The 21,824-nt window shown below is 48.3% G+C and overlaps 12 protein-coding genes across 12 annotated transcripts; 8 read left to right on the forward strand and 4 right to left on the reverse strand.

The window, feature by feature from the left end:
• Positions 1-54: 54 nt before the first annotated feature.
• On the forward strand, positions 55-2,318 carry EDB93DRAFT_1112547 (aspartyl-tRNA synthetase). Its single transcript, XM_041448144.1, has 9 exons — positions 55-194; positions 246-284; positions 340-514; positions 574-936; positions 985-1,128; positions 1,182-1,341; positions 1,393-1,774; positions 1,825-1,948; positions 2,002-2,318. The coding sequence occupies exons 1-9, from the start codon at positions 139-141 to the stop codon at positions 2,275-2,277; spliced, it is 1,719 nt and encodes a 572-aa protein (XP_041313660.1). The 5' UTR covers positions 55-138; the 3' UTR covers positions 2,278-2,318.
• On the reverse strand, positions 2,319-4,615 carry EDB93DRAFT_1112549 (SPRY-domain-containing protein). The gene is made up of 4 exons (XM_041448145.1): positions 4,179-4,615; positions 3,023-4,120; positions 2,569-2,944; positions 2,319-2,516 (listed from the first exon to the last, which is right to left on the reverse strand). The coding sequence occupies exons 1-3, from the start codon at positions 4,516-4,518 to the stop codon at positions 2,601-2,603; spliced, it is 1,782 nt and encodes a 593-aa protein (XP_041313661.1). The 5' UTR covers positions 4,519-4,615; the 3' UTR covers positions 2,319-2,516; positions 2,569-2,600.
• Positions 4,616-4,702: 87 nt separating this feature from the next.
• EDB93DRAFT_1244693 (CBS-domain-containing protein) lies at positions 4,703-6,177 on the forward strand (the record flags this gene model as incomplete). The annotated part of the gene is made up of 6 exons (XM_041452241.1): positions 4,703-4,955; positions 5,002-5,160; positions 5,225-5,424; positions 5,479-5,733; positions 5,782-5,958; positions 6,010-6,177. The coding sequence occupies 6 exons, from the start codon at positions 4,703-4,705 to the stop codon at positions 6,175-6,177; spliced, it is 1,212 nt and encodes a 403-aa protein (XP_041313662.1).
• A 315-nt stretch (positions 6,178-6,492) lies between these two features.
• On the forward strand, positions 6,493-7,581 carry EDB93DRAFT_1244694 (PX domain-containing protein; the record flags this gene model as incomplete). Its single annotated transcript, XM_041452242.1, has 1 exon — positions 6,493-7,581. One exon carries the CDS (start codon positions 6,493-6,495, stop codon positions 7,579-7,581), a length of 1,089 nt encoding a protein of 362 aa, XP_041313663.1.
• Positions 7,582-7,655: 74 nt separating this feature from the next.
• On the reverse strand, positions 7,656-8,959 carry EDB93DRAFT_28084 (mitochondrial carrier domain-containing protein). The gene is made up of 4 exons (XM_041455954.1): positions 8,834-8,959; positions 8,500-8,776; positions 7,820-8,450; positions 7,656-7,769 (listed from the first exon to the last, which is right to left on the reverse strand). Exons 1-4 carry the CDS (start codon positions 8,895-8,897, stop codon positions 7,731-7,733), a joined length of 1,011 nt encoding a protein of 336 aa, XP_041313664.1. The 5' UTR covers positions 8,898-8,959; the 3' UTR covers positions 7,656-7,730.
• A 213-nt stretch (positions 8,960-9,172) lies between these two features.
• On the forward strand, positions 9,173-10,254 carry EDB93DRAFT_1244696 (cap binding protein; the record flags this gene model as incomplete). The annotated part of the gene is made up of 5 exons (XM_041452243.1): positions 9,173-9,355; positions 9,410-9,600; positions 9,650-9,713; positions 9,763-9,876; positions 9,928-10,254. The coding sequence occupies 5 exons, from the start codon at positions 9,173-9,175 to the stop codon at positions 10,252-10,254; spliced, it is 879 nt and encodes a 292-aa protein (XP_041313665.1).
• On the forward strand, positions 10,191-12,180 carry EDB93DRAFT_28229 (Eisosome component PIL1-domain-containing protein). The gene is made up of 3 exons (XM_041455959.1): positions 10,191-10,857; positions 10,910-11,241; positions 11,297-12,180. Exons 1-3 carry the CDS (start codon positions 10,524-10,526, stop codon positions 12,095-12,097), a joined length of 1,467 nt encoding a protein of 488 aa, XP_041313666.1. The 5' UTR covers positions 10,191-10,523; the 3' UTR covers positions 12,098-12,180.
• Positions 12,181-12,263: 83 nt separating this feature from the next.
• On the forward strand, positions 12,264-13,032 carry EDB93DRAFT_1074450 (uncharacterized protein; the record flags this gene model as incomplete). The annotated part of the gene is made up of 2 exons (XM_041445096.1): positions 12,264-12,891; positions 12,944-13,032. The coding sequence occupies 2 exons, from the start codon at positions 12,264-12,266 to the stop codon at positions 13,030-13,032; spliced, it is 717 nt and encodes a 238-aa protein (XP_041313667.1).
• Positions 13,033-14,297: 1,265 nt separating this feature from the next.
• Positions 14,298-14,932, reverse strand: EDB93DRAFT_1052351 (uncharacterized protein; the record flags this gene model as incomplete). Its single annotated transcript, XM_041444700.1, has 3 exons — positions 14,298-14,330; positions 14,387-14,612; positions 14,661-14,932. Coding segments are annotated over 3 exons (531 nt in total), but the record flags the coding sequence as incomplete, so codon positions are not given.
• A 637-nt stretch (positions 14,933-15,569) lies between these two features.
• EDB93DRAFT_1112575 (uncharacterized protein) lies at positions 15,570-16,767 on the forward strand. Its single transcript, XM_041448146.1, has 4 exons — positions 15,570-15,943; positions 15,996-16,152; positions 16,220-16,288; positions 16,348-16,767. Exons 1-4 carry the CDS (start codon positions 15,651-15,653, stop codon positions 16,525-16,527), a joined length of 699 nt encoding a protein of 232 aa, XP_041313669.1. The 5' UTR covers positions 15,570-15,650; the 3' UTR covers positions 16,528-16,767.
• A 294-nt stretch (positions 16,768-17,061) lies between these two features.
• EDB93DRAFT_1112579 (RIO1 family-domain-containing protein) lies at positions 17,062-19,410 on the reverse strand. The gene is given in 10 exon segments (XM_041448147.1): positions 17,062-17,293; positions 17,307-17,875; positions 17,928-18,114; positions 18,170-18,364; positions 18,417-18,505; positions 18,579-18,699; positions 18,751-18,805; positions 18,870-18,983; positions 19,039-19,180; positions 19,241-19,410. 9 exon segments carry the CDS (start codon positions 19,301-19,303, stop codon positions 17,336-17,338), a joined length of 1,506 nt encoding a protein of 501 aa, XP_041313670.1. The 5' UTR covers positions 19,304-19,410; the 3' UTR covers positions 17,062-17,293; positions 17,307-17,335.
• A 353-nt stretch (positions 19,411-19,763) lies between these two features.
• On the forward strand, positions 19,764-20,566 carry EDB93DRAFT_1073702 (acyl-CoA N-acyltransferase; the record flags this gene model as incomplete). The annotated part of the gene is made up of 5 exons (XM_041445033.1): positions 19,764-19,909; positions 19,960-20,154; positions 20,207-20,328; positions 20,379-20,415; positions 20,467-20,566. 5 exons carry the CDS (start codon positions 19,764-19,766, stop codon positions 20,564-20,566), a joined length of 600 nt encoding a protein of 199 aa, XP_041313671.1.
• Between the last annotated feature and the right edge of the window lie 1,258 nt (positions 20,567-21,824).

The following is a 21,824-nucleotide window of genomic DNA, read 5'->3' on the forward strand; positions in this document are numbered from 1 at the left end:
CAGTTGGAGCGTCACAACAACCGCATACAAAATGAGATAAGATTGATTTTGGTTGACTCGACTACCTGACAGTAGACTCATCATCATGACTGACAAAGTGAACGAAATGCCAGCGAGGTACTGTGTTTTTTCTAGTGAATGACTGAGCTGATCATTCTTAATTCGCTTGACAGCCAGGATTCGGCCCCAACGCCGTAAGCTAATGGAATTAGTGGCGTTGCATAGATACTCAAAGATCCTTGCAGGCCACACAAAGACAACTTGGATGGCCCAAATGAATCCGAGTAAGTTGGTAGTACTGGTTTTGTTCCGATCCGTATTCTTACTATGTAGGTTCAGGGCAAACCTCGAGCCTTCAGCAGACAGCCCAAACCAAGAAGAGCAAGGCGAGGGAGGTCTGACTAAGAGTGCTCTGAAAAAGAAGGCAAAGGAGGAAGAGAAAGCTCGAAAGAAGGCAGAGAAAGCTGCAAAGGCCAAGGAGGCTGAGCAAGTCAGAGAAGCCGCAGAAGCTCCCGTAAGTTAGCTGCCATATTCTTGTGTGTCGCGTTGATTTCCGATCATCGATTATCGTAGGACTATGCAGCAGCGCACTATGGAAAGCTTCCTCTGCACCAATCCCAGTCGCGCCCCAATCGTAAGCGCACTGATATTGCAACTCTCAGCGCCAAGAATGATTCCGAACACGTTCTTTTTCGTGCTCGGATTCAAACATCACGTCTTCAGTCAAACAAGATGGCGTTTCTCAGTCTTCGCCAACGGACTGACACAATCCAAGCGATGCTTGCTGTCAATGATAAACAAGTCAGCAAACAAATGGTAAAATGGGCTGCTAGTCTTCCTGACGAGAGCATCGTCCTCGTTCATGGGACAGTAGTAAAGTCGCCAGAATCTATTAAAAGCTGCTCGATCGATGACGTTGAAATCCACGTCAGCGAAGTATGTATTTCATCTTCCCACCTGACTTTACTTCTGATCCCCCATCAGCTCTGGTTGGTTGCAGGCGTTGAAGGTCGATTGCCATTTTCTCTTGAGGATGCATCCAGATCAGAAACTGCCCCTGAAGTCGAGGGGCAATTCAATAGAGTTTTATTAGAGACCCGCTTGAACAACCGTATCGTCGATCTCCGTGTTCGCTTCATTTTCTATTCGATGATCAGTTCGTTTGCTCACTCGATCTGTAGACGCAAACGAATCAAGCGATTTTCAAGCTTCAACATGCCATTGGAGACTTATTCCGTGCCTACCTCAACAACAACGGCTTCACCGAGATCCACAGCCCGAAATTGATGGGAGCAGCTACCGAATCAGGGGCATCCGTCTTTAAGGTTGGGTACTTCAAAGGTCCGCTACTTGCGTTGACTCGTCTGTATCATTAACTTGACCATATCCCAGGTAGCGCGTTCCTTGCGCAGTCCCCTCAACTGGCCAAGCAGATGGCTATCGCCGCTGACTTTGAGCGAGTCTACGAGATCGGACCGGTCTTCCGTGCTGAGGACTCGAATACCCACCGACATCTCACTGAGTTCATCGGTCTTGATTTGGAGATGACGATCGAAGAGCACTACCACGAAGTCAAAGACCTCCTTGACGGAATGTTCAAGACTATCTTCAAGGGTTTGAAAGAGAAGTATGCAAAAGAGATCGCAGTAGTTGGTAAACAATTCGAGGCGGATGAATTCAAATGGAGAGACGAGACCTTGACTCTCACGTTTAGAGAAGCAGTGGACCTTCTCGTCGAGGATGGCGTTGACCGCAAAATTTTGGATGATATCAAGTGGGCGCTTTTAAAAATCGATGATAAATACGCTGATATCTGTGGGTTAGCACGGAGAACGAGAAGAGACTCGGACGGCTCGTGAAGGCCAAGTATGATACCGACTACTTCATCATCGATAAATTCCCCTTCGAGCTTCGTCCGTTCTATACCATGCCTGACCCTAATGACCCGGTACGTAAACGTGTCGAATTCATTTTGGTGTGACGTTTACTCTTTTCATACAGACCGTTACCAACTCTTATGACTTCTTCATGCGTGGCGAGGAAATTCTTTCCGGGGCACAGCGTATCCACGACCCTGAGTTCCTCTGCCAGCAAATGCGAGCAAAAGGTGTTGATCCTGAAAGCATGAAGGGCTATATCGACGGATTCCGTATGGGATGCCCTCCCCATGGTGGAGGAGGTATCGGTCTTGAGCGGGTACTCATGTTGTTCTTGAAGCTGAACAACATCAGGCGCGCCTCCCTCTTCCCAAGAGACCCCAAGCGCCTTGAACCTTAGAACATCCACGAATGGTACACACATAGATTAACACAAATAAATGATATCTACTGTTCGCCACATTTGTATCATCACATCCCAAGTGGCCCCACCCCCAGATTCTGAGTGTTGTGTCGAATTAAATTGTAAGGTGGAAGCGGGAAACGTCCATGCGCAATACATGATATATGTGGGTAGTAAATGTAGAGCAAAGATCGACACACGCAACGAATTTACAGAGCATTACACAGCAAATGATACTGAAATATTCGCGTTCAAATGAAATTCGGAATCAAAGCACTTAGGACTCACCATCATAATCCAGTCATATAAAACCTCGTATGTCACCGTCTGTCTCGTCTGCTACGACGCCTCTCCGACCGCTCGCTGTTCCCCTGACCAATTGCACCAGGAGGAATACTACCGCCTTCTAGAGCTGCAGCGATCACATCGGCTGGTAAATCAATATGGACACCCTCCGCATACGTGAATGCATCCAACGGTGAATATGCTGGCGGATCGCGCCTCATGAACGTCGGAGATCTCGCTTCCGACGCATCATCCGATCCTTCTGTTGATGCAGAACTAGTGAAAGCCTGCAGATGAATATCACGTTGATTGGGCGTGGGCGGATTCGGCGAACGGGGCGAATCAGGCGGTGGATGCACCTGAATCGTCAAGTCGGAACCTGCGTGTTGCATCGCGGCCAGGAAGTGAGTAAAAGATTCGCGCCGGAAGCGAGGGATGCTAAAAAGGCTGCTCGCACCTGCGGCACCTTCGCTTTCTGGCGATTGTGAACGCGAGGAGGTTGGTGACTGGGAGGGAGTGTCATCTCCGTCCTCCTGCTCGCTCTCGCCTTCTGGCGTAGGGTACAATGGAAGGTTGTTGTTTGGTGGTGTGTGGAAAGGCAGATCTGTTGGAGACAGATATCCTTGGACACTCGAAGGGTCTATACTGTCGGGCTCTTCAATGATGGGTGTAATGGGTGGGGGAGGGCTAGGCTCCCTAGTATGTGATGATATGGGTGCGCCTCTAAGTGGCGAAGAAGCGACAGGAATAGATGACGCTGAGATTGCATTGCTCGGTCTTCGAGAGCGGTGAGAACGTCTGCGGGGCGTGGAAGAAGTGCCTGGTGGGGAAATAATCGGTGCGCTGGGTCGTACGCCACCTCCCACGTCCAGTAGGATACTGCCTCGTTCGCTCCCATAAGCAGGTGGGGGTGCCAGAGTTCCCACGGTCGGAGCCAGACCCCACTTCTTTACGTTCGCCTCAATAAAGACGAAACCAGCTTGACCAAGGTTGACATGGACACTGCATGGACCGTCTGCTCCGATCGTGGGAAATAGATTGTAACGATTGAGGCCGATGAAAGCATCTTCCATCTTACGACCGTTTCTAGTGAAGAACACGGTTCCTGTGCGAGGACGATAACCAATGCCAAGAACATCGCCTTCTTTGAGTAGGGGACCGAATGGTGACGCAGTGAAGGGATAATTGTAACACTTGTCACCGTTGGAGTGGTAAGCGACGGAGAAAGGGTTTAGACCTGGAAGTCGGAAAGGTGGGTAGGGTTTGGTGGCCAGTCCAACGGCAACTGTAGTAGTTTCGGGAAGATCAAACATCTTGACTTCCCAATAGTAAACCTCGTTCAATTTGGGGAGGGGTAAATTTGACTGCACACACGAGGCGGATGCAGGATCGGGAAGGAAGGTGATTTCCGTGCGAGCATGAACCAAAAGTGAATTAATAGCTTCATAGTCGGGCTCAAACGACCATGCTGAGACACCTTTCTCCTGGATAGAAAGGAACTGAGATAATGTGATATCTGTAGGCTCCGAGTTCGGAGCATATTGCAATTGGTAATCTGAGTGAAGGAATGTCGCATGAACATGGGATGAGGAAATTTGAGAAACGAAAGAGACCTTTTGCTCTGAGATATGAACGTCGAACATTTTCAGAAACACTCTCGAGCCAGCGAGATTCCACGCCTTCAAAGCCTCCTTCTCCATCTATAAGTTCGTCTCGACTCATGTCGGTAGGGCCATCACTGTCTCGCAAGACGATACCACGTCGCCTACGAATGAATATAACACATACTAGAAAGATGAGGAGAATGAAAAGGAAAGTGGAGAGCACGATAAGCAAAGGCAATATGAAGAGAAGGGCATCTGGTGCAGGTTGCTGAGAACTGAAGTTATCTCTTGAGGGCAGAAAGCTATCCAGGGAGTTGTCGATGATGCTGACTACGGCCTGTGTGGCCATATTGACCAAGGAATTATATTTATTTTATGAAGGATGTGGAAGTGAGGTGAGTACTAGCGCAGTGTAGCTCTTAGCTTTGGGTGAACGGGCAGACAGGAACGTAATCCGGCATAAACCGAACCACTCCGAGTGATATGATTATTAATGAAGCGTGGGAAATACATCTTAAGCATTAACCTCTGCGATGAACACGACGCTCTTACCATCCGCAGCTGCCTCCCCGAAGACGCTCAAAAGAAAGGGATCGACGAGAAGACGCGCTCCCTCTCATATATCTCCACTTCAATCTCAGGAAACTCACGACGCTGCCCTACATGCCATTCGTAACCTTCTCAAGGGAAGAACATCTTACGATGCATTCCCTGTTAGCTTCAGGCTCATAGTCCTTGATACTAAATTGAATGTCAAGAAAGCTTTACAATGTTTGCTTCTCAATGGTAATACTTAATCGCTCCCATTCACCTTTTCTCACCGTTACCACAGGTGTGGTCTCTGCACCATTATGGAACAGCGAAAAGTCAAAGTTTGCTGGGATGCTCACAGTTTTAGATATAATACATCTCATCCAATATTATTACGACACAGCAAATTACGAAGCTGCTGCAGCGGACGTGGAAACGTTTAGGCTAGAATCAATACGAGGTACATATACGGGCTGTGCGGGGATCGTATTCCCGAAACTGATCATCTTCTACTCTGAACTTAGATATCGAGAAGAGCCTTGGCGTAGCCACCCCTCCAATGCTAGCGGAACATCCAAATAGTACCCTTTACAAGGCCGCCAGAGTATTAATTCAAACACATGCTCGCCGATTACCCCTCCTCGACTATGACACAGAAACAGGTCATGAAGTCATCGTTTCGGTGCTAACACAGTATAGACTTCTCAAATTTATCTCTATAAATGTAACATAACGCCCTCCGCCTCACGTAAGATTTTCACTCACATTACCTTTCTAGTGCACGAGAGAAATCCAGCAACTTCATCTCTCGCTCCGGAAACTCAAGATCGGTACCTATGTTTCATCAAATCCACCGCCCCCAGACCCGGAAAACCCGGAAACTCAGAATCCGTATTATCCCATCGCAACCGCTACGCTCGACACCCCTGTATTTGACGTCGTCCATATGTTCTCTGAGCGTGCTATATCTGCAGTCCCTATCATTGACCAGGACGGCGTTGTCGTGAATCTGTACGAAACCGTAGATGTCATTGTACGTCATGTCCTATTATGTGGATACCAAGTCTTACCCCTTTTGCAGACTCTTGTGCGTCTAGGAGCATATCAATCCCTTGACCTTACGATATCGGAGGCCCTTAACCAACGTTCTCCGGACTTCCCGGGAGTTGTCATTTGTACAGCTAGCGACTCGCTGGGAACACTACTGGAGCTAATCAAGAAGCGTAGAGTCCACAGGCTTGTCGTCGTAGAAGGAGATGTGAGACCTTATTTTGACTACACGCTCACAATACCAACCATAAATTTACAGGAGGAGGAGAAGAAAGGCGGAAAGAAAGGGCGCCTCCTTGGCATAATCACATTGAGCGATGTTCTTCGGTACGTTATCGGTGAGGTGGGCATCGGCGAGTCAGTCGAGGAGATTGCAACCCTGTCCACTGCCTCAGGCACACTACTCTCTCCAGATGTTATTTCATGATCATGGCGCAGTGTCAGTAGAATGAAGGGTTCGTCCAGTGTTTGGAGCTTTCGTTATTTTATGTGCCTTCAAATTCTCAGTTAGCTGGATCTGACTAGCAATTGTATGTTTTGCATGATCTGTACCAGTAGATGTCATAGGTTATACGATAATGTTGCCGTCTTTGTGGGAGTGACTGGTGAGCCCCTCTATGTGGCAAGCCGTCGATAGAGGTAGCTGTGAATAGTAACAAATGGCATGTGGACGGTTTGTGGTGTGCAAACTTGTGGCATGCGACCGCCTCATTGCACACAAGGCATTATACCACCAACCACCATGACAGCCATCCAAGCCGTCTACGTACGCGGGCACGAAGAACGCCCCGATCCTAAGCCTCATATTGTTTACCGCATCGAAATCCAAGCCCATGTCCGCTCATGGCAAATGTGGAGACGCTACTCCGAGTTCGTGGAGTTACACACAGAACTCACAAAGTCTACAGATTCTTCACCCCCAGCACCTCTACCACCCAAAAACTCCCTCGCCATCCTTCGCGGACCTTTCAGAGACAGTAGTGGCATGACCGAGGAGCGCCGGGCTGGCCTCGAGACATACTTGCGCGCCATCATCAGCGCAAAAGATGACAAATGGCGAGAATGCTATGCCTTCCGCGACTTCCTCGGTGTGCCAGTCGGCCGCCTAGGCACCATGGCCGAAGGCAGCACATCCTCCAAACAGTTCTCTTCTTCCTCCTGGCTCGACGAGCACCTCGAGCTGCAGGCTAAGATTCGCGATATCCGCGCAGACATAAACAAGCGGGATGCGCTCTCTGATCGGGGAGACGTCAGTGCGTCGCATACTGCGAATGTTCAAGCGAAGAAGAAGCTCGCAGAGACCCTTTCTCGAGTGCGTACGCTCAAGCAGGGCCTGCAGGAACTCGGCATGGCAGCTATGGCGCAGGGAGAGCTGCAGCGCCGTACAGACATGGTCGCACGCTTGCAGGACGACTGTGAGAAGCTGGGAAAGATGGTCACTGTTACTCGACAGGCCTCTCGTCCTGCAGCAGCCCCTGCCTCACGGGACTTCACGAATGTTGCTGTCGCTCCCGAAACGGATCGGGCTGCACTGCTGAACCTTAGCAAACCGGTCACGCGAGTGTTTGGGGCCAAGAAACCTCAAGAGACAGAGATAACGAGACCGCTTGACGATCAGGGTCTTGTGCAGTTGCAGAATACTCAGATGGAGCGGCAAGATGGTCAACTTGCTACGCTCACGCAAATACTACAACGACAGAGGCACCTTGGGGAAGCTATCGGTGCTGAGCTTGCGGTGCACAACGAGTTGTTGGATGAACTCAATAACGACGTTGAACATGTTGGGGCTAAACTCAGCGGCGCAAAGAAGCAGCTCAACCGTCTGGGATGAGCGAGATCAGGACGGTTTTTCAATGTTGAGTAGGGATGTTCGAAGTGCTATACATATACCAATAGTTGACATCTAGAACACATTGAATTAATGTAAATGATGATAATGATGATGCCTCGATGCTCCATGTAAACATAATATAGGTCTAGCTAGTCTCGATCCTTCTTCTCCAAATACTTACCGACTCCCTATGATAACTTGGTAAATCACATTTTTCAACAACATAAAGTAACCATACCTCAAAACATGCAATCATGATTCCGCAAGCTGGGGCAATCTTGGCTGTACGAGGAAGAATACCAGCAAACAAGGCAGCGGTGCCTTCGGTGCGAACGATGTGAGCCAACAGTGGTATTGTAGCTGTAGTCCGTGATGACATGGTTCCAGTCATGAGGAGCGCTTGCCGTCGGGTTTTCAGAACGTCGAAAGGTGAAGTTAATAATGACGCGGTTGTCCCACTGATAGCACCGCATGCAAAGGCAACGTATGCCCCCTTCTTTCCTCGCCTCTCGAAAAATCTTTTCCAGGCCTCGTAGCCCGCCCAATATATGCCACTAAAGGGCACATCACGCCACAAGGTAGGGCCAAGACCACGCCAAAGGAAGGGTATGCCTTGTTTCTGGACGATTATACGCACGGAAGCGAGGACAGATGGAAGTGTATGTGGTTTGTCGGGGGATATTGGAGTTGATTGCAGGTTGGTTCTTATGAGCTCTAGTGGTGAGAGTAGGGAAGTCAGAGAAGCACGAGCAATAATGCCAGCTACCAGAGGGACGAATGTGGGGGAAGGAATAAGGGGAGGGAGTACGTTTCGTAGGAGATGGTCATAAGTGAGCATGTATATCGATGAAGAAGGGACGCCCATGAGTCTGTCACACAATGAGAACTGCGGCTAAGAAATGGATTGAGTTAGCTTACAGTGTCGTGCCAGCACCTTTCCATAATCCTTTCATACCTTCTGCTCGCCATACATGGCGGACAGCATCAAGGAACCCATTCACACGTTCTGTGCGGTAGATGCCATGATCGAAAATGCAGACGACTTCTTCTGTGGCTAGCGGGCGTGCATACGAAGACATGTTGCGTACGCAAGGTATATGTGCTGGCTGACAGCATTTATTAAGTGGTGCTGGTGAAAAAAGAGGCACCTTAGGTTGAGTCTGAAGACGGGTCTTCACGACGTCGAAAGGAGTCACTGAACATGATAAATATATGATAAATTCCAATGAATTGAGAAATGACTGAAACGTACTTGTAAGTGCAGTCATCGTTGACCCCGTCGCCGCAGCTACGAGTTTAGCATGGAACGGATCCATTCCACTCGTTGACGGAAGAGGCTCGGAAGAGGAACAGAAATTGACGGCTTCACGGAATACCGGCAATGACCGGGAAATTAATTTTGTGCGGGCGAGTAAATAAACTTGTTGATCACACACAACAACCGACCCCCGGAAGCCTTCGCCAACTCAAGAAACTGATTTCAAGCTTCATTCGATCTTTTGATCAATATCCATTCAATCTTAGCAGACTTTGATAGTCTTCAAACTCAAAAGCAACAGGATTGCAAGCCTCGCTCACTTTACCTTCGATCATGACTGCTCTACCCGCCTCCTTTCAGCATGCTAACAAGGCTGCTATCGCCGCGGCTCTTGCTGAGAACTCAGCATCATTAGGAGCAGACGTAGAACCTGGTGAAATCCAAGAGGTGGATATGCAAGCACAGGCAGACGACATTCGCACCGTCTTCAGTCACCCTACCAACTTTAATGTAAAGGTGAGCAACCGAATTGACTTGTCGCTCTACGTTATTCAATTTTCTCCTATACAGCATCCTCTATACTCACCCTGGACCCTTTGGTTCGATTCTCCTGCTACTAAAGGCCGTAACCTCCCCCAAACTCCCATTTCTTCCTTCCCCCAAACTCCCGTTCCTCAGACCCCCAGTGCTGCGGCTGCACAGGGATGGATGGAGGATATCAAAAGAGTCGTCAGCTTCGACAGCGTTGAAGAGTTTTGGGGGTAAGTACTTTTCTCCTATCTCGCAGACTAAAAGCTCACCAAGGCATAGTCTCTACAATCATATTGTACCTCCCTCACAGCTCCCTCAAAAAGCAAATTACTACCTCTTCAAGGTTTGTGTGTCGTATCATCGTATCCTTGTTGACATAACGGCGCTTCCAGGAGGGTATCATACCTGCATGGGAGGACGAAGCAAACAAGAATGGAGGCAAGTGGAGTATACAGCTACCGAAAGAGAAGAATCGCAGTCAGGTTGATAAAATGTGGCTTTACACTGTAGGTCTCTCTTTCATCTCGTTCTCTTCTTAATTTAATGGCTCCATAAAGATGCTTGCTGCTATTGGTGAAACTTTCGATCCTCATCTCACAAGCGGAGAGTCCACTGAGCCCAATTCGCAATCGCTTATCACCGGTGTGATCGTATCTACCCGACCGCAGTTCTACCGTTTATCAATTTGGACGCGGCTTGCGCCATCTGGAGATGAGGACAAGTTACGTGACCGGATCGAAACAATTGGACGGCACTTCAAGATTAATGTACTAGGCTATCCCGAGACTCAAAGACTGGCCGGGCCTCTCGCCACCGAGGTGGAGTTCCTTTCGCACAAGGATTCTGAGAAGAAGGGGAAAGCGGCGAAGAAGCTTGTCATTTGAGTGGGTGTATAAGTTTGCTATTATATCGGTTGAGCAGTTATAAATAGATTTGCTGGATATGCGTGACTCATTTGTATGGAATATTCTCATTTCAAGCTGCTGCGACGCAATATTTCTTCGTACCTGAAGCTGTGCAGTGCTGTGCAGCCATGGCGGTGTGACGCTGCGCGTGACGCAATCAATGTGGCTGCGTAATATGATTGTCTCCTGTATAAAGACCCTATGACAACAGCTCCATACGCCATTAAAATCTCCTCTCTCTAACCAGGATGTCTGTATCAGGTTTTTTGTCATCGTTTGCGGACAAAGCACAAAGTGCCATCAGTCAGACCCCTCTCTCCGGCTATATCCCCGGCACCACCGATCAACCATCTGCCAATCAATCAGCAGGTCAGGGCGGCCATCGTTCAGTGGCTTTGGAGGCATTGCAGCATCAATTTCGCTCCATCGGTCAACAATATACCAGTACCACACCGGTGCAAAGAATTATCACCTCTGAAAAAGGTGTTGCAATCGATTGCGATGCTCTCGCTAGGGATGCAAAGGTGCAAAGCAAGGAATTGTACACATGGGGTCAGACACAAGCAGAAGATCTCAGGGATGGTAGGCCATCTCTTCTACAATAACGCAATCTGAGCTGATGATAACGTTCTAGTAACGGATAGATTGGCTTACTTGAACTTTGTTCAGGGATCTCTTGCATCATCGGTTGCGATGAAGCTCGACGGTGCACGGGCGCCGTTTAAAGCTCTTCGCGATGCCGAAGCTGTTCTTACTCCAAAGCGCAACTTCCGTGCTGGATTGCGCAACCAGATTTCTCGTATCGAGCATAATCAGGAGAAGGGCATGGAACGGAAGCTTTCTGAATTAAAACAGACGCTGTCCAAGGCTGAACACGTCGACGAGCCCCTCGAAAAGGAACTTGAGATCTTGAAGCGGAAGGCGGTTCGCGAGAGCGAATCGCAGAAGTGGGACGCTATACGCGAGGTAAATCACTTTGCGCTGCTATGGTGAAAGGTATTCTGACGCGATCCTTTTGCAGTTTGGGGAAAAATTAGTTCTATTGTCGCAGGCTTCTAAGCCTATCATTGCCGCCTTGCCACCAATTCCGCCTTCGCCTTCTAACCCTTACACAGGAGCCCAGGGTACAGGCGCTGCTCGTGCTGCGCTTCAGCAAGCACTTGATAACTATACCCCTGGGAGTACATACTTTGCCACACAGCCCGGCGCAGACCTTTCACGGGCTGACACCCAATCATTTGGGGAGAGTCACGCCTCTGAACTTCACAGTCTCGCATCCCATGATAGTCATCCGGGTGTACCCATCACACCTCCACCTCAAGAAGCAGAAAAGTCCGGAGATGCTCCAATTGACCCGAGCACACTCAATCTATCTCCTGCTCCGATTCCGGAAGATCACTCGGTTTCTTCCATCGTAATTCCGGAAGCTGCACCTCCTACGGTGGCTGAAACTGGAGTTCCCATACCTGCGAGTGCGAGTGGTCCAGGCCCCGCTAGCGGTTCTCTTCGTGACGTACGCCGTGCCTCGGATGCTGCGGGACCACGAAGTGGCGGTCTCCCTGGCAACTCACCATTTGATGATCTATATGGACAGCCACACGAGACCGCAGCAGAAGAGAAGAGTCGGCTTGAGCGTGAAGAGCGAGAGCGGGTATCCTCAACGGGGACACCCGGTACTTCTGAACATGAGTCTGCCGAGGAAGAGAAGAAAAGACTTGAGAGAGAAGAGAGGGAACGAGTTCTTGCTAACGCTGACACTAGCAGCGGAAATGCACGCAACAATGATGGTGAAGAGCTTCCCCCATACCAGGACATTGAATAAGTAGGGGATTTATTTCGTATCTCCAAGTTGTATATAGTTTGTATGTGATTCGTTCTTGACAACGCGGGAAACCAATCAGCAAGCATAACCTTAACCCTAATAAATCCTCAGGCATACTACGCACGGTCCCCCTTCCAAGTTGATTTACTCCAACACTACGTTGAAAATGGACACCACGGAACTCGAGACATATCAAGTACAACTCTCTCAGGTTGAGCTCGCGCTGCAAACCGATACTGAAAATGCCGGACTCCTCTCGCTCCGTTCGGAGCTCCAAGAACTTATCTCTCTCACCCAACAATCGCTCGCGCAAGCAGCTTCCTCATCACGCGCAGATTCCGTGCGTAAAACAGCCAACTCGACACCTTCACACACATGGACTGCAGGGAGCGACTGTCTTGCGAAATACTCTGGTGATGGGGGCTGGTATCCTGCACGGATTACCAGCGTCGGTGGGTCAGCAGAGAACCCCGTATACAGCATCATGTTCAAAGGGTACAATACGACGGAACTGATCAAAGGATCAGAAATCAAGCCACTACCCGCGAATCACCAAGAGAAAGCCACGGCGCCTAGTAAAAGAAAGCTAACGAAAGCTGAGGACGAGGAGAGAGATCGGAAGAAGAAGCGTAATGAGAAGAAACTGGAGGTTAAAGCTGCCAAAGCCAAGGAGCAACTGGCCAAGCAAGCGACGTGGCAGAAGTTTGCTAAGAAGTCTGAGAAGAAGGGCGTTCATATTGCCGGTGTGGCGGGGACTAGTATCTTCAAGACGCCCGACAACCCATTAGGCCGTGGTGCGTTTTTGAGGACTAGACTTGATTTTATTATTGCTGATGAGATGGGTAGTGGGTGTTACGGGGAGCGGGAAAGGGATGACGGAAGTTGCGATGCGAGGCAAGCATAAATTTGCGGCGACGGACGAAGGGAATGCGTAGATGGTAAGTATGCCTCGGAAGCGAGGGGGTATCGTGCTAATTGAGCGTCATATGTGATGCCTTTCTCCTCCTTGATCAGGATCTCATCACCGCTTTTCTTCTTTCACGCCTTTATTTATCAGAGACTTCGTTGCTGTCGGCACTTGCGAAGCCGAGGTGTAATCGTACGTTTGTTAAATGCGTTTATTTTGTTCATCGGACTCACAGTCGTGATACGTGAAACGGTGGACGACCAGTATAGGCTATGCAAACATCAATCGGTGGGCCATTAATAATATTGTTTTTTTTTATTTTTTACAAGTCGGAGTAGATTGCGTTTTTTTGATTTTGAACGATCTGGGTGAGCTGTACTTCTTTACCGCCTTGGACTTTTAAATTGAACCATGTTTGCTTCTCGTGACACCGTCGCTGGCATGTACCTGACCACCTGCGTCGAAGGCGTGATACAGCGCTTAACCATATGGGCAAACCTGTCAATGTAGAGTAAGATTTACTTTTAGAAATGTCGAGTCCAAACTCGTTTACGACGTAAAAGCGGGTCCCCTGATGAATGAAATCTGTTCCGAGTCTGTCGTCGTCTTCCACGGAAATAAGGCCAGTCAATCACGCTTCTTGATCACATGTAGGTTGACCCAGGCGTGGGGTGAGTCCGAGGGACCATTCTTGGATTGCGCCTCGACAGGTCCTTCTTGCGATTAATTGTTGACGGGGGAGTGCCTGCCCTTGGAATGATTGGCATATACGTGTAAATGGAAAACGCATTCCTCCTCGACTTGAATACTGCGTGCAATGAATCTAATGATCCACATGGGTGACGAAGCCCCCTGCCCAGGCCTGTCCATGACGAAGCATGCGCTACCCGACAGATTGATTAAAAATCGCTTGGAGCCCAAGCGTGCTTCAGGTACAATACCAATAATCAATTAATCAGAACGTCATCGTATCAGTCCCTCACATTTCCTCGACGGTCTCTAAATAAAAACACCCACAGCTGAATCATCTGACAAAGGAAATACAAAAGAAGAGGGAGGACAGTCAGAATTTTATGAGCGGGAACCAAATCCATCCTAGGCTGAACGGTAAACTCTTTTCTACTCTGAGTTGACCCGACGTTGGTCAACACCGCTCAACGATATCCCGGTTCCTAAATATTCTCTGCTACTACTACTACTAGCACCGATATTGGCCGACTCAGATGCGTAGCTGCTAGCCGTCTGGTCCATGACGTCAACAGAATGTCGTCTCATCGGAAATCCTGCTCCATGCGCTGCCATCACCTCGGCAGACAGATCCAAAAACTGCGGCAGAGTCGTCCTAAGCGCTCCACAAAGAATGGAAGAAAAGATAAACTCACCACCTGCTCCTCTTCCAGCGTATTTTCATGAAGCCCGCGATTGGTGTTTTGCATGTGCACGAGCAATGTCCTGATGCTGCGAGAGCTCAAACCCCGATAGGTAGAAACACGCTCAAGATCAAGCGGAAGCGTATTGACCAGACGCAGTTGTTCGTGCAAATACAAAACATAATGTTCCAGACATTCCAGATAGTGCCGCTTTTTCTCGTGCGATGAAATAGTATCACTGGAAAATATGGTCAAGATGCGAATTGGTCGAAACGAAATAACTTACGGATCGGTAGGAATGAACCCTATCTCTTCGGCAACGGCACGTTGTCGTGCCTTGCGTTGACTCTCTGTCTTACTCGTGTTAGGTACAGCCGAGGCAGGATGCTCATTGCTGCGTTCGCTGCTCTGAGACTGCTCGCGCTGTGTCGGGTGGGGCAAGGACGAGGAGCTTGAGATCGGAACAGATGACGTTGAAAGGTCTGTAAGAAGTTCCGAGGGGGTTGGGAAAAGAAGTTGGGGCGCATTTGCATAATAATCGAGGATGTCGGTGTTGATGGTCGTGGACGGCAGGGGGGCTTGATTTAAAGAAGGGGGGTATTGGTCATAGTACGTTTGCTCCACGTACGGTGGAGTGAGTTGACGAGAGGAGGTTGGTGGGTCGTATGGGGGAGCATGTAAATGCATCTGTGCCTGCGTCTCTGAGTAGTCGTATGATGGATATGAATAATTCAATGCGATTGATGTATCCTCAGGTAAAGCATAAACGGAATGTCGCCTGGTATAGTCCGAAGCTGGAGCAAGGTGCAAGCCAGTAACATCGGTGAATTGATATTGGGGATCAAAGTCAGGAGAAGGCTGTTGGTGAATGGGATACATGTTTGATGGGATGAAAAGTGGGTGAAGGAGGAGACTAAATACCTGTGGATGAATAATGCGGGATGACAATTGATTAGATTCTGTAGATCGTCATTACATACAAAGGCTAATTCAGTTGTTTTGAGATGGTCGGCTCGAATCGATCCTCGGGTATTCGCGGAGTTGAATTTAGATTGTCGCGGTCAATAATATTCATTGAATTTCCTCCACCTCATGTGCGCCGCGGGCCCGGATCGTGGCGTCAGAAGCACTCCCGGATAAACTGCGGTCAAAGCTAGTACGACGGAGAAGTCAGTCCCAAGATTTGGCGATCTTAATTTAAACCAACTCGGGTCTCTTACTCAGTATATATATCTTATTCATTATTATTTTTTCCTTCATCCCAATCAATTCTACAATGCCTTCATATCATCCCCCTTACCATTATTCAACCCACCAACGAACATCCCCATATCTCTTTCCACACGAGCCTTCCTTCATAAAGTCTAGACTATCCGAGAGCCCCGTATCTACAGACAAATCTTCCGATACTTCCTCAGTCGAACATCCATCCCGTGATAATTCACACAGAGCATCTCGTTTCACCATCGCCCACCCATACGCACGCCTTTACGCAAAGAAGGACGGCTCCAAGCGACGAAAAATATGGAATCACGTCCTCGAGAAGCAACTCTTCTCTCCTCAGGAGTTGTCCGTCCTTCTTTTCACTCTAATTCACCCATCCCATTAATTTCGTTTGCAGATCAACTATGGGCGCACCTCACAGGCGTACCATCTACATAGCCTCTCTCGAGGCGCACATCGATCGGTTACACAACCAGCTGCTCGGGATCGGCCTTTACCCAATCCCTTTCCAACGCCTCGAACCATACCGGGGCCTCAATTCAAAGACGGCCAAGGTAACAAATCAATTCTATATTTTTGCATTTTAATCCGCCTCATTGTTTTTATTTTTTATTCATAAAGAGTATGGTAGCGGGTTTACAACACGACGCTACGCACACAAAACTCAAGTTGCTAGAGCTAGAACGTTCGGTGCATTTTTTTTTCACGTCCACTCTCCTCCATAGTCGTATATTAAACAAGTCCGGCAGAATAATAATCTTCACAAGCTGCTCGGCACGCAAGCAATCTCGACGTCCTCCATTTCTCTCGAAGCAGACGTACGCCGTCATTCTATGGATTCATCCGGAATGGGCCTAAGCGCGAGGACCGCCATTAATTCCACTATCCCGATGATCATGGATCCCCTTGCATATTCGGCAAGATCATAAGTCCCCTATTTTGCTCCATTCCAGGGCTCCATGCGCTCGGAACCTGTCATTTGCATCTTATGTATTTCTTTAATCGCTTTGTTATATCGTACATAACCGAAGAAACGGCATTTCCTATTACTTTATGGTACTGCTTACGAGGCCTCCAGTATATAATACACCTCCTCATTTGCAAGGTTGAATAAACGTGTACAGTAGATATATGACTCCCAAATGTGACTACCTCGGGAAATGCCCATTCTCTTTCGTAATCGGGAGGCTGGCGCGAAGTAGTTGTCGGCAATTAACTGCTGAGAATCGAGCCTGTTCTCGGAAGGTGTCTATCACGGTCCCGGTGCTGCATTCATTTGAGCTTGATATCATTTCCCCCCTCCAAATAATCTGTGAAAAGTTCCAAGATTTGTGGCTCACATGCGCACTCGCCGTTCGACACATGCCCGGTACCCCACTTTTGGCTTGCCGAGGGTCACTGCGTGCCGCAAACGTTTCTATGGACGTACAAAGCGCACTCATCATTATCATTAATCATTCCCCGAGTTCCGGCTAACGCGAAGATCACTAACAAGTCCTTAAAACAGTATAGCCGCCCTCATGGCACTACTGTCCTAGGGTGAGTGTGATTTTTTGCCATTATCAGCGACGACGATCCGGAATTTCGAAAATGAAAGACCCTGATGAAAATGTGATATTATGATGGGAATCCGAACAGGATTGGATCTTGCGTTTAAACTCGTAATTCAACATATGGTCTTCAACCCCAAAAAAACAAAAACAAAAACAAAAACAAAAAAAATATGATTTTTTTAAGTTACTCCCATACTCCGCTTTTGTCAAGTTTGACCCGTGTGTCCTGCTTTGCTTTGCTTCCTTGCGGCCGTCCGGCTCTCTGCGCACCACGTTTGATGTGGTACTTTTTTTGCTGGCGCGAACGTTTTGCAAGGTCAGATGCGACTTTGTCCCGAAAAGCAGCGTCCTGCAGGCTCAGAGAAGCAGCCATTTTGGCCAAGGTGGAAGGCGAAGGCGAGCGCGATCGTGGGGGTGATCTTGACAGCTGAGACATGCGGCTGTTGGGCCGGGAGATTGGCTCAGGGGAGCCGAGTGTGTCGGTGCTTGGCCCGGGTTGCGAACACGATGGCACTTCAGTGCTTAGAGGTGTTTGCAGGTCGTCATGCTCTTGCATACCCGATTCACTGTGCTCGTCACCGGTTTCAACCTGGCCGTTGTCTTCGTGGCCGTCCGGAGTATCATCACCTTCGCTTTCTTCATTTTCTTCCTCCTCTTCCTCTTCTTCAGAGCTGTCTTGATCTGCGTCATCCTGAAGTTCATTTGCTCGAACAACTTCCATATACTACAGTGTTATTCAGGAGAGCTTAAAAAGTGTTAGGTGCAAGGGTTCTCACCTCCTCTAAAGTCTTTTGGTCCTTCTTCACAAAACCGCTGGCTGCAACCATGACATCCAATCGGAAATCATCATGTTCGCCATTTGATTCGGCTTTGACAGTCTTGAACCTGGGGTACAATGCACTTTCGTACTTGAAACGTCGGCGGAAGAAAGTACGTATACATTCCACATCACGATTGAAGTACCTTGATGAACATCATCAGGTTGTATCCGATAAAATCGATTATTGCGATTGCGCACCATTCAGCATTTTCATGCGACGTGCTGACCATCTGCGGAAAATCGATGACTACCGGTTCGCCACTCTCTCGTCGAATCAGAATATTGAATTCGTTATAATCGCCATGAATAAGCCCCGCGCGTGCAAATCGTACAATGATGTCCATTAACGTCGAGTATAACTTTCCCGGCGACGGAACGTCAGCGATCTGTCGTCTGGATCTACTATGAGAAACGAGGAGAGTGTCAGATGCAAGCGTGTACTTACAACGGATATGCATCGATCGCTTCCATAAGAATGCAATGCCTGGCCTGATCAACAGGCCGGGGGACCGGGAAATCATGTTCGTGAAGGATCTGTAGTCATTCCGTCATTAGCACGCTTTCAGTATATTGCATCGCAGGTCCTGCAGAAACCGAACTAGCTGACTTTCATAAAAGCCCACTCTTTCTGCGCCGCTAATCGTGACATATACATCCACGACGCTGACTTGCGTTTTCCCATATAATCTCTTTTTTCCTTGATGGCACGAAATGAAATACGGCCTAGCCTAATTCCATGAGTATAAAGTTCATGGAACCTGGCCTCGTCATCAGCTCACCTGTGTAGTTTGAGAACTAATTGATTACCCTCCGCGTCTGCAACTAGGTATACATCTGTTCCATTTGATCAGTCGCTCCACAGGTGAATATATTGAGGATCGCCAAGGCAAGCACGCACCAGCCTCTTTGCCGACGCCAATCTGATTTCCAACAGAGTACAACGAATCTCGCTTGGATAATGCACGCATAGCCAGATAATCATACCCGCCATACGTCAGCCTATATCCATCATCTGTCACCAAAAGTCAGGCTTACAAGGAAGAACGAACGAAGGGACATGTACCAACACTTTGAGTTTTGCACTTTGGCGACTAAATTGCGTTTCGCCAAACTCCCGATCAGCTTGTTGACGCCTCCATTTCGAAGGCCGGAGATTTGTACGATGAGTGGAGTTGGGACGACTTCATGGTTCTTCGATCCAATTTCTACCTGCGTTCGAGAGTTTTGAGATACGGCCATCATCAAGCTGACCAGGACCCCCTTACTTACTGAAGTTAGTACCCGAAATTCATCCGAGGTGATGTATCGCAGATCTGTTGCGTCGAGCTTCATACTTTGCTTGATCTTCTGCTAGCCGCGAGTATGGCACAAAGAGAAGTAAGACTCGAGCTGCACTGCGATAATCGAGCTGGGTAGAACGAAACTTGCAATCAAAAATCTCCGCAAACTACATAACATTGCCAAATTGGAAACCATAATAGTTATGTAATTGCTTATACCTTTCAATCAAGTAAATTATTGTTGGTTCTGAGCTCGCGCGTCACGGTGAAGACTACTCGTGGTATGTTTTTGGGATGTTGAGGCGATACTGTTTCGCTAAAATCGTCACAGATCGCGACCGTTGAATCACTCAATGATCTCGCATAGAATGCGATCCAGTGCAGTAAATAGAGCCAACAAGGTTTTCCGTGTCCTTGTTTGACAGAAAACCTCACTCGAACCATAGCTTAGGCGACTTCGACACAGCTGGAAGCATGCATTTCGACATCTAGAGAGTTGAATGGCACCAGGTATGTCCTGCCGTCCTGTAAATTGCGACACGTTTGTTCACACAACCCATCCGATTAGATTGCATTTCACCGTGAAGACTTCTTCAGAGCTGTCTGACGTTGAAAGCGAGCGAATATGGAACATTTTTGAGTCCAATATGCACCTGTTGTGAGATCACGCGATGTTTGATCTTGCATTTCATGATTTACCCCGCTCAGTTATACGACCTCTTCATTTGGCTGGGATCCTCGTTCGAAGAAGGAAGAGATGTTTCACCCACACGCTCGGCTCGTCTTATGTGAGCGATGCGATGATGCGCCCTCAGGTAGGGAATCAATTCCATCAGAATCTCGGATAGTTGCATATACTATCTTCCGGTTCGAACGTGAAGCTAAGCAAGACGTAGTGTATTGGTGGGTACAATGCTACAAGTTCGGAGACTCCTAGCTCATCGATCGAGGAAAGTTATGAACTCCAAGTGACCGAAGAATCTCGAAGATTTGGGGTTGGAAAGCTTTTGATGAGTTCTCTGTTCGACATTGGCTCAAGATGGAGGATGAAGAATGTTATGTTAACCGTCTTTAAAGGTAAGCCTCTGATACACGACCTGTACTTGTCCTATCCTCATAAACAGTAGCCAATAGTGCTGCGTCTGCTTTCTACAAATCTTTGGGGTGTGTCCACCTCATCTGCATCCCTTGCACTTCGTTGACCAATGAATTTAGCTTTGATCTCGACCCTAGTTCACCAGGATATGCAGAGGATGACTGGCAAGACGAGGAATCAGACTGCGACTATGTCATCTTGTCCAAATCTATACCGTGATTATTGATAATATCATCCTTAATTACAGGTACTACTAATCTAATAGATCTAAGGACGGGACTTGGTTGTGCGGAAACAGTTCGCGTGACCCTCTTACCTCAAGCCATCGTGTCATGCACTTCACTGCTACAATTCCCATTGCGGGCACGCCGTGTTAGGTGTGAATACCTCTTTCACTCTACCCGCCACATGTGGCGTGCATGCCACTATCAGATAGGTGACTAAGTCCTGTGGCGCACCGTATGTTTGTGCTTCTGGTGATAGGTCCACCCTCTATCGCAGCTAGCGCCGACCTTCCGAATTCTATCTCTATCTTTGCTTTTGGTGGTAGAACGGTTTACGGCCAGCACATGCGACAACTTTCGACGGCTTGCGACTTCTTATCCTCTTATACAACTCATCCCAACGTCTGAAGGTGAGCGAATGGTCCGACATCTCTCGTATATGTATAGACTCAAGTTCGTGCAATATGGTCGCTAGTCCCGTTTGGTTAGCAGTCTTGTGACATTCTGAGTGGCGTCATGGCATCACATCTTGCAAGGGTGCCACCGAAGTTGTCTTGGTAGAGCTATTTCTGCCCAGATGCTTTACGCTAAGGGTTCACATGGCTGTCAATAATCGAATAGGGTGTTCTTTGTCATCCCAAAGCAGAACATTCATTCTTCTTGGCTCCACCTGATGCGATATCCGATCACTTTCCTCTTGTAAGTACCCAAAGCAAGACTTACCGACGACATGGTCCAGAAGATCTATGCCGAATAGGTTCAGTCGACTTTGCTAGGACATTTTTTGCGACATCTGCTACGAGGTCGTAGACAAGTCGGGGGATCTGTGGTGTGGTTCTCGGAAAACATCAGACTATGTTGGTGATGTCCAGAATTCAAAGACCGCAATGTACCGTGGCTTTGCGCCAAGTTGGCGGGCCCCATCAATTCTCAAGCCCCGTTATAACCCCTTTGCTGATAAGTACTAGCCTGCTCTCGACTCTTTGCAGATTGAAAAAGATCATTCCCATTCGTCGCTCCCAACATCTTAAATCGCATGATGCACTCATGAACCTTTGAACCCTGCTTCCGCTCTCTCGCCGCATCATGAAGAACCCTGACATATAATCAGCATAAATATGCGGAGGAACCATTCGTGGTGTGTACCTTGCGGCCCCCTGTGCAGTTCACATATGGTCTCACTTAATCGATGTAATGGATTTGACATCCTGCATCAGATCCATTGTTTGGCTCGGTTGAGCCGAGCGAGATAT

This window comes from Suillus bovinus (genome assembly GCF_016758785.1).
Source record: "Suillus bovinus strain UH-Sbo-P2 chromosome Unknown EDB93scaffold_1, whole genome shotgun sequence".
NCBI lineage: Eukaryota > Fungi > Basidiomycota > Agaricomycetes > Boletales > Suillaceae > Suillus > Suillus bovinus.

Coding starts and splice junctions, on each gene's coding strand:
- EDB93DRAFT_1112547 (XM_041448144.1), top strand. CDS start 139: ATGACTGAGCTGATCATTCTTAATTCGCTTGACAGCCAGGATTCGGCC. Junction 1,129..1,181: donor ACCGTATCGTCGATCTCCGT/GTTCGCTTCATT, acceptor CTCGATCTGTAG/ACGCAAACGAATCAAGCGAT. Junction 1,775..1,824: donor AAAATTTTGGATGATATCAA/GTGGGCGCTTTT, acceptor TCTGTGGGTTAG/CACGGAGAACGAGAAGAGAC.
- EDB93DRAFT_1112549 (XM_041448145.1), bottom strand. CDS start 4,518: ATGGCCACACAGGCCGTAGTCAGCATCATCGACAACTCCCTGGATAGC. Junction 4,121..4,178: donor TTCATATCTCAGAGCAAAAG/GTCTCTTTCGTT, acceptor TCCTTCACTCAG/ATTACCAATTGCAATATGCT. Junction 2,945..3,022: donor AGAAAGCGAAGGTGCCGCAG/GTGCGAGCAGCC, acceptor TGCAACACGCAG/GTTCCGACTTGACGATTCAG.
- EDB93DRAFT_28084 (XM_041455954.1), bottom strand. CDS start 8,897: ATGGATCCGTTCCATGCTAAACTCGTAGCTGCGGCGACGGGGTCAACG. Junction 8,451..8,499: donor AAAGGTGCTGGCACGACACT/GTAAGCTAACTC, acceptor ATTGTGTGACAG/ACTCATGGGCGTCCCTTCTT. Junction 7,770..7,819: donor TCATGATTGCATGTTTTGAG/GTATGGTTACTT, acceptor AAGTTATCATAG/GGAGTCGGTAAGTATTTGGA.
- EDB93DRAFT_28229 (XM_041455959.1), top strand. CDS start 10,524: ATGTCTGTATCAGGTTTTTTGTCATCGTTTGCGGACAAAGCACAAAGT. Junction 10,858..10,909: donor AGCAGAAGATCTCAGGGATG/GTAGGCCATCTC, acceptor ATAACGTTCTAG/TAACGGATAGATTGGCTTAC. Junction 11,242..11,296: donor AGTGGGACGCTATACGCGAG/GTAAATCACTTT, acceptor ATCCTTTTGCAG/TTTGGGGAAAAATTAGTTCT.
- EDB93DRAFT_1112575 (XM_041448146.1), top strand. CDS start 15,651: ATGCCTTCATATCATCCCCCTTACCATTATTCAACCCACCAACGAACA. Junction 16,153..16,219: donor TCAATTCAAAGACGGCCAAG/GTAACAAATCAA, acceptor TTATTCATAAAG/AGTATGGTAGCGGGTTTACA. Junction 16,289..16,347: donor TGCTAGAGCTAGAACGTTCG/GTGCATTTTTTT, acceptor CAAGTCCGGCAG/AATAATAATCTTCACAAGCT.
- EDB93DRAFT_1112579 (XM_041448147.1), bottom strand. CDS start 19,303: ATGAAGCTCGACGCAACAGATCTGCGATACATCACCTCGGATGAATTT. Junction 18,806..18,869: donor TGGCGTCGGCAAAGAGGCTG/GTGCGTGCTTGC, acceptor CAAATGGAACAG/ATGTATACCTAGTTGCAGAC. Junction 18,506..18,578: donor AAGAGTGGGCTTTTATGAAA/GTCAGCTAGTTC, acceptor GAATGACTACAG/ATCCTTCACGAACATGATTT.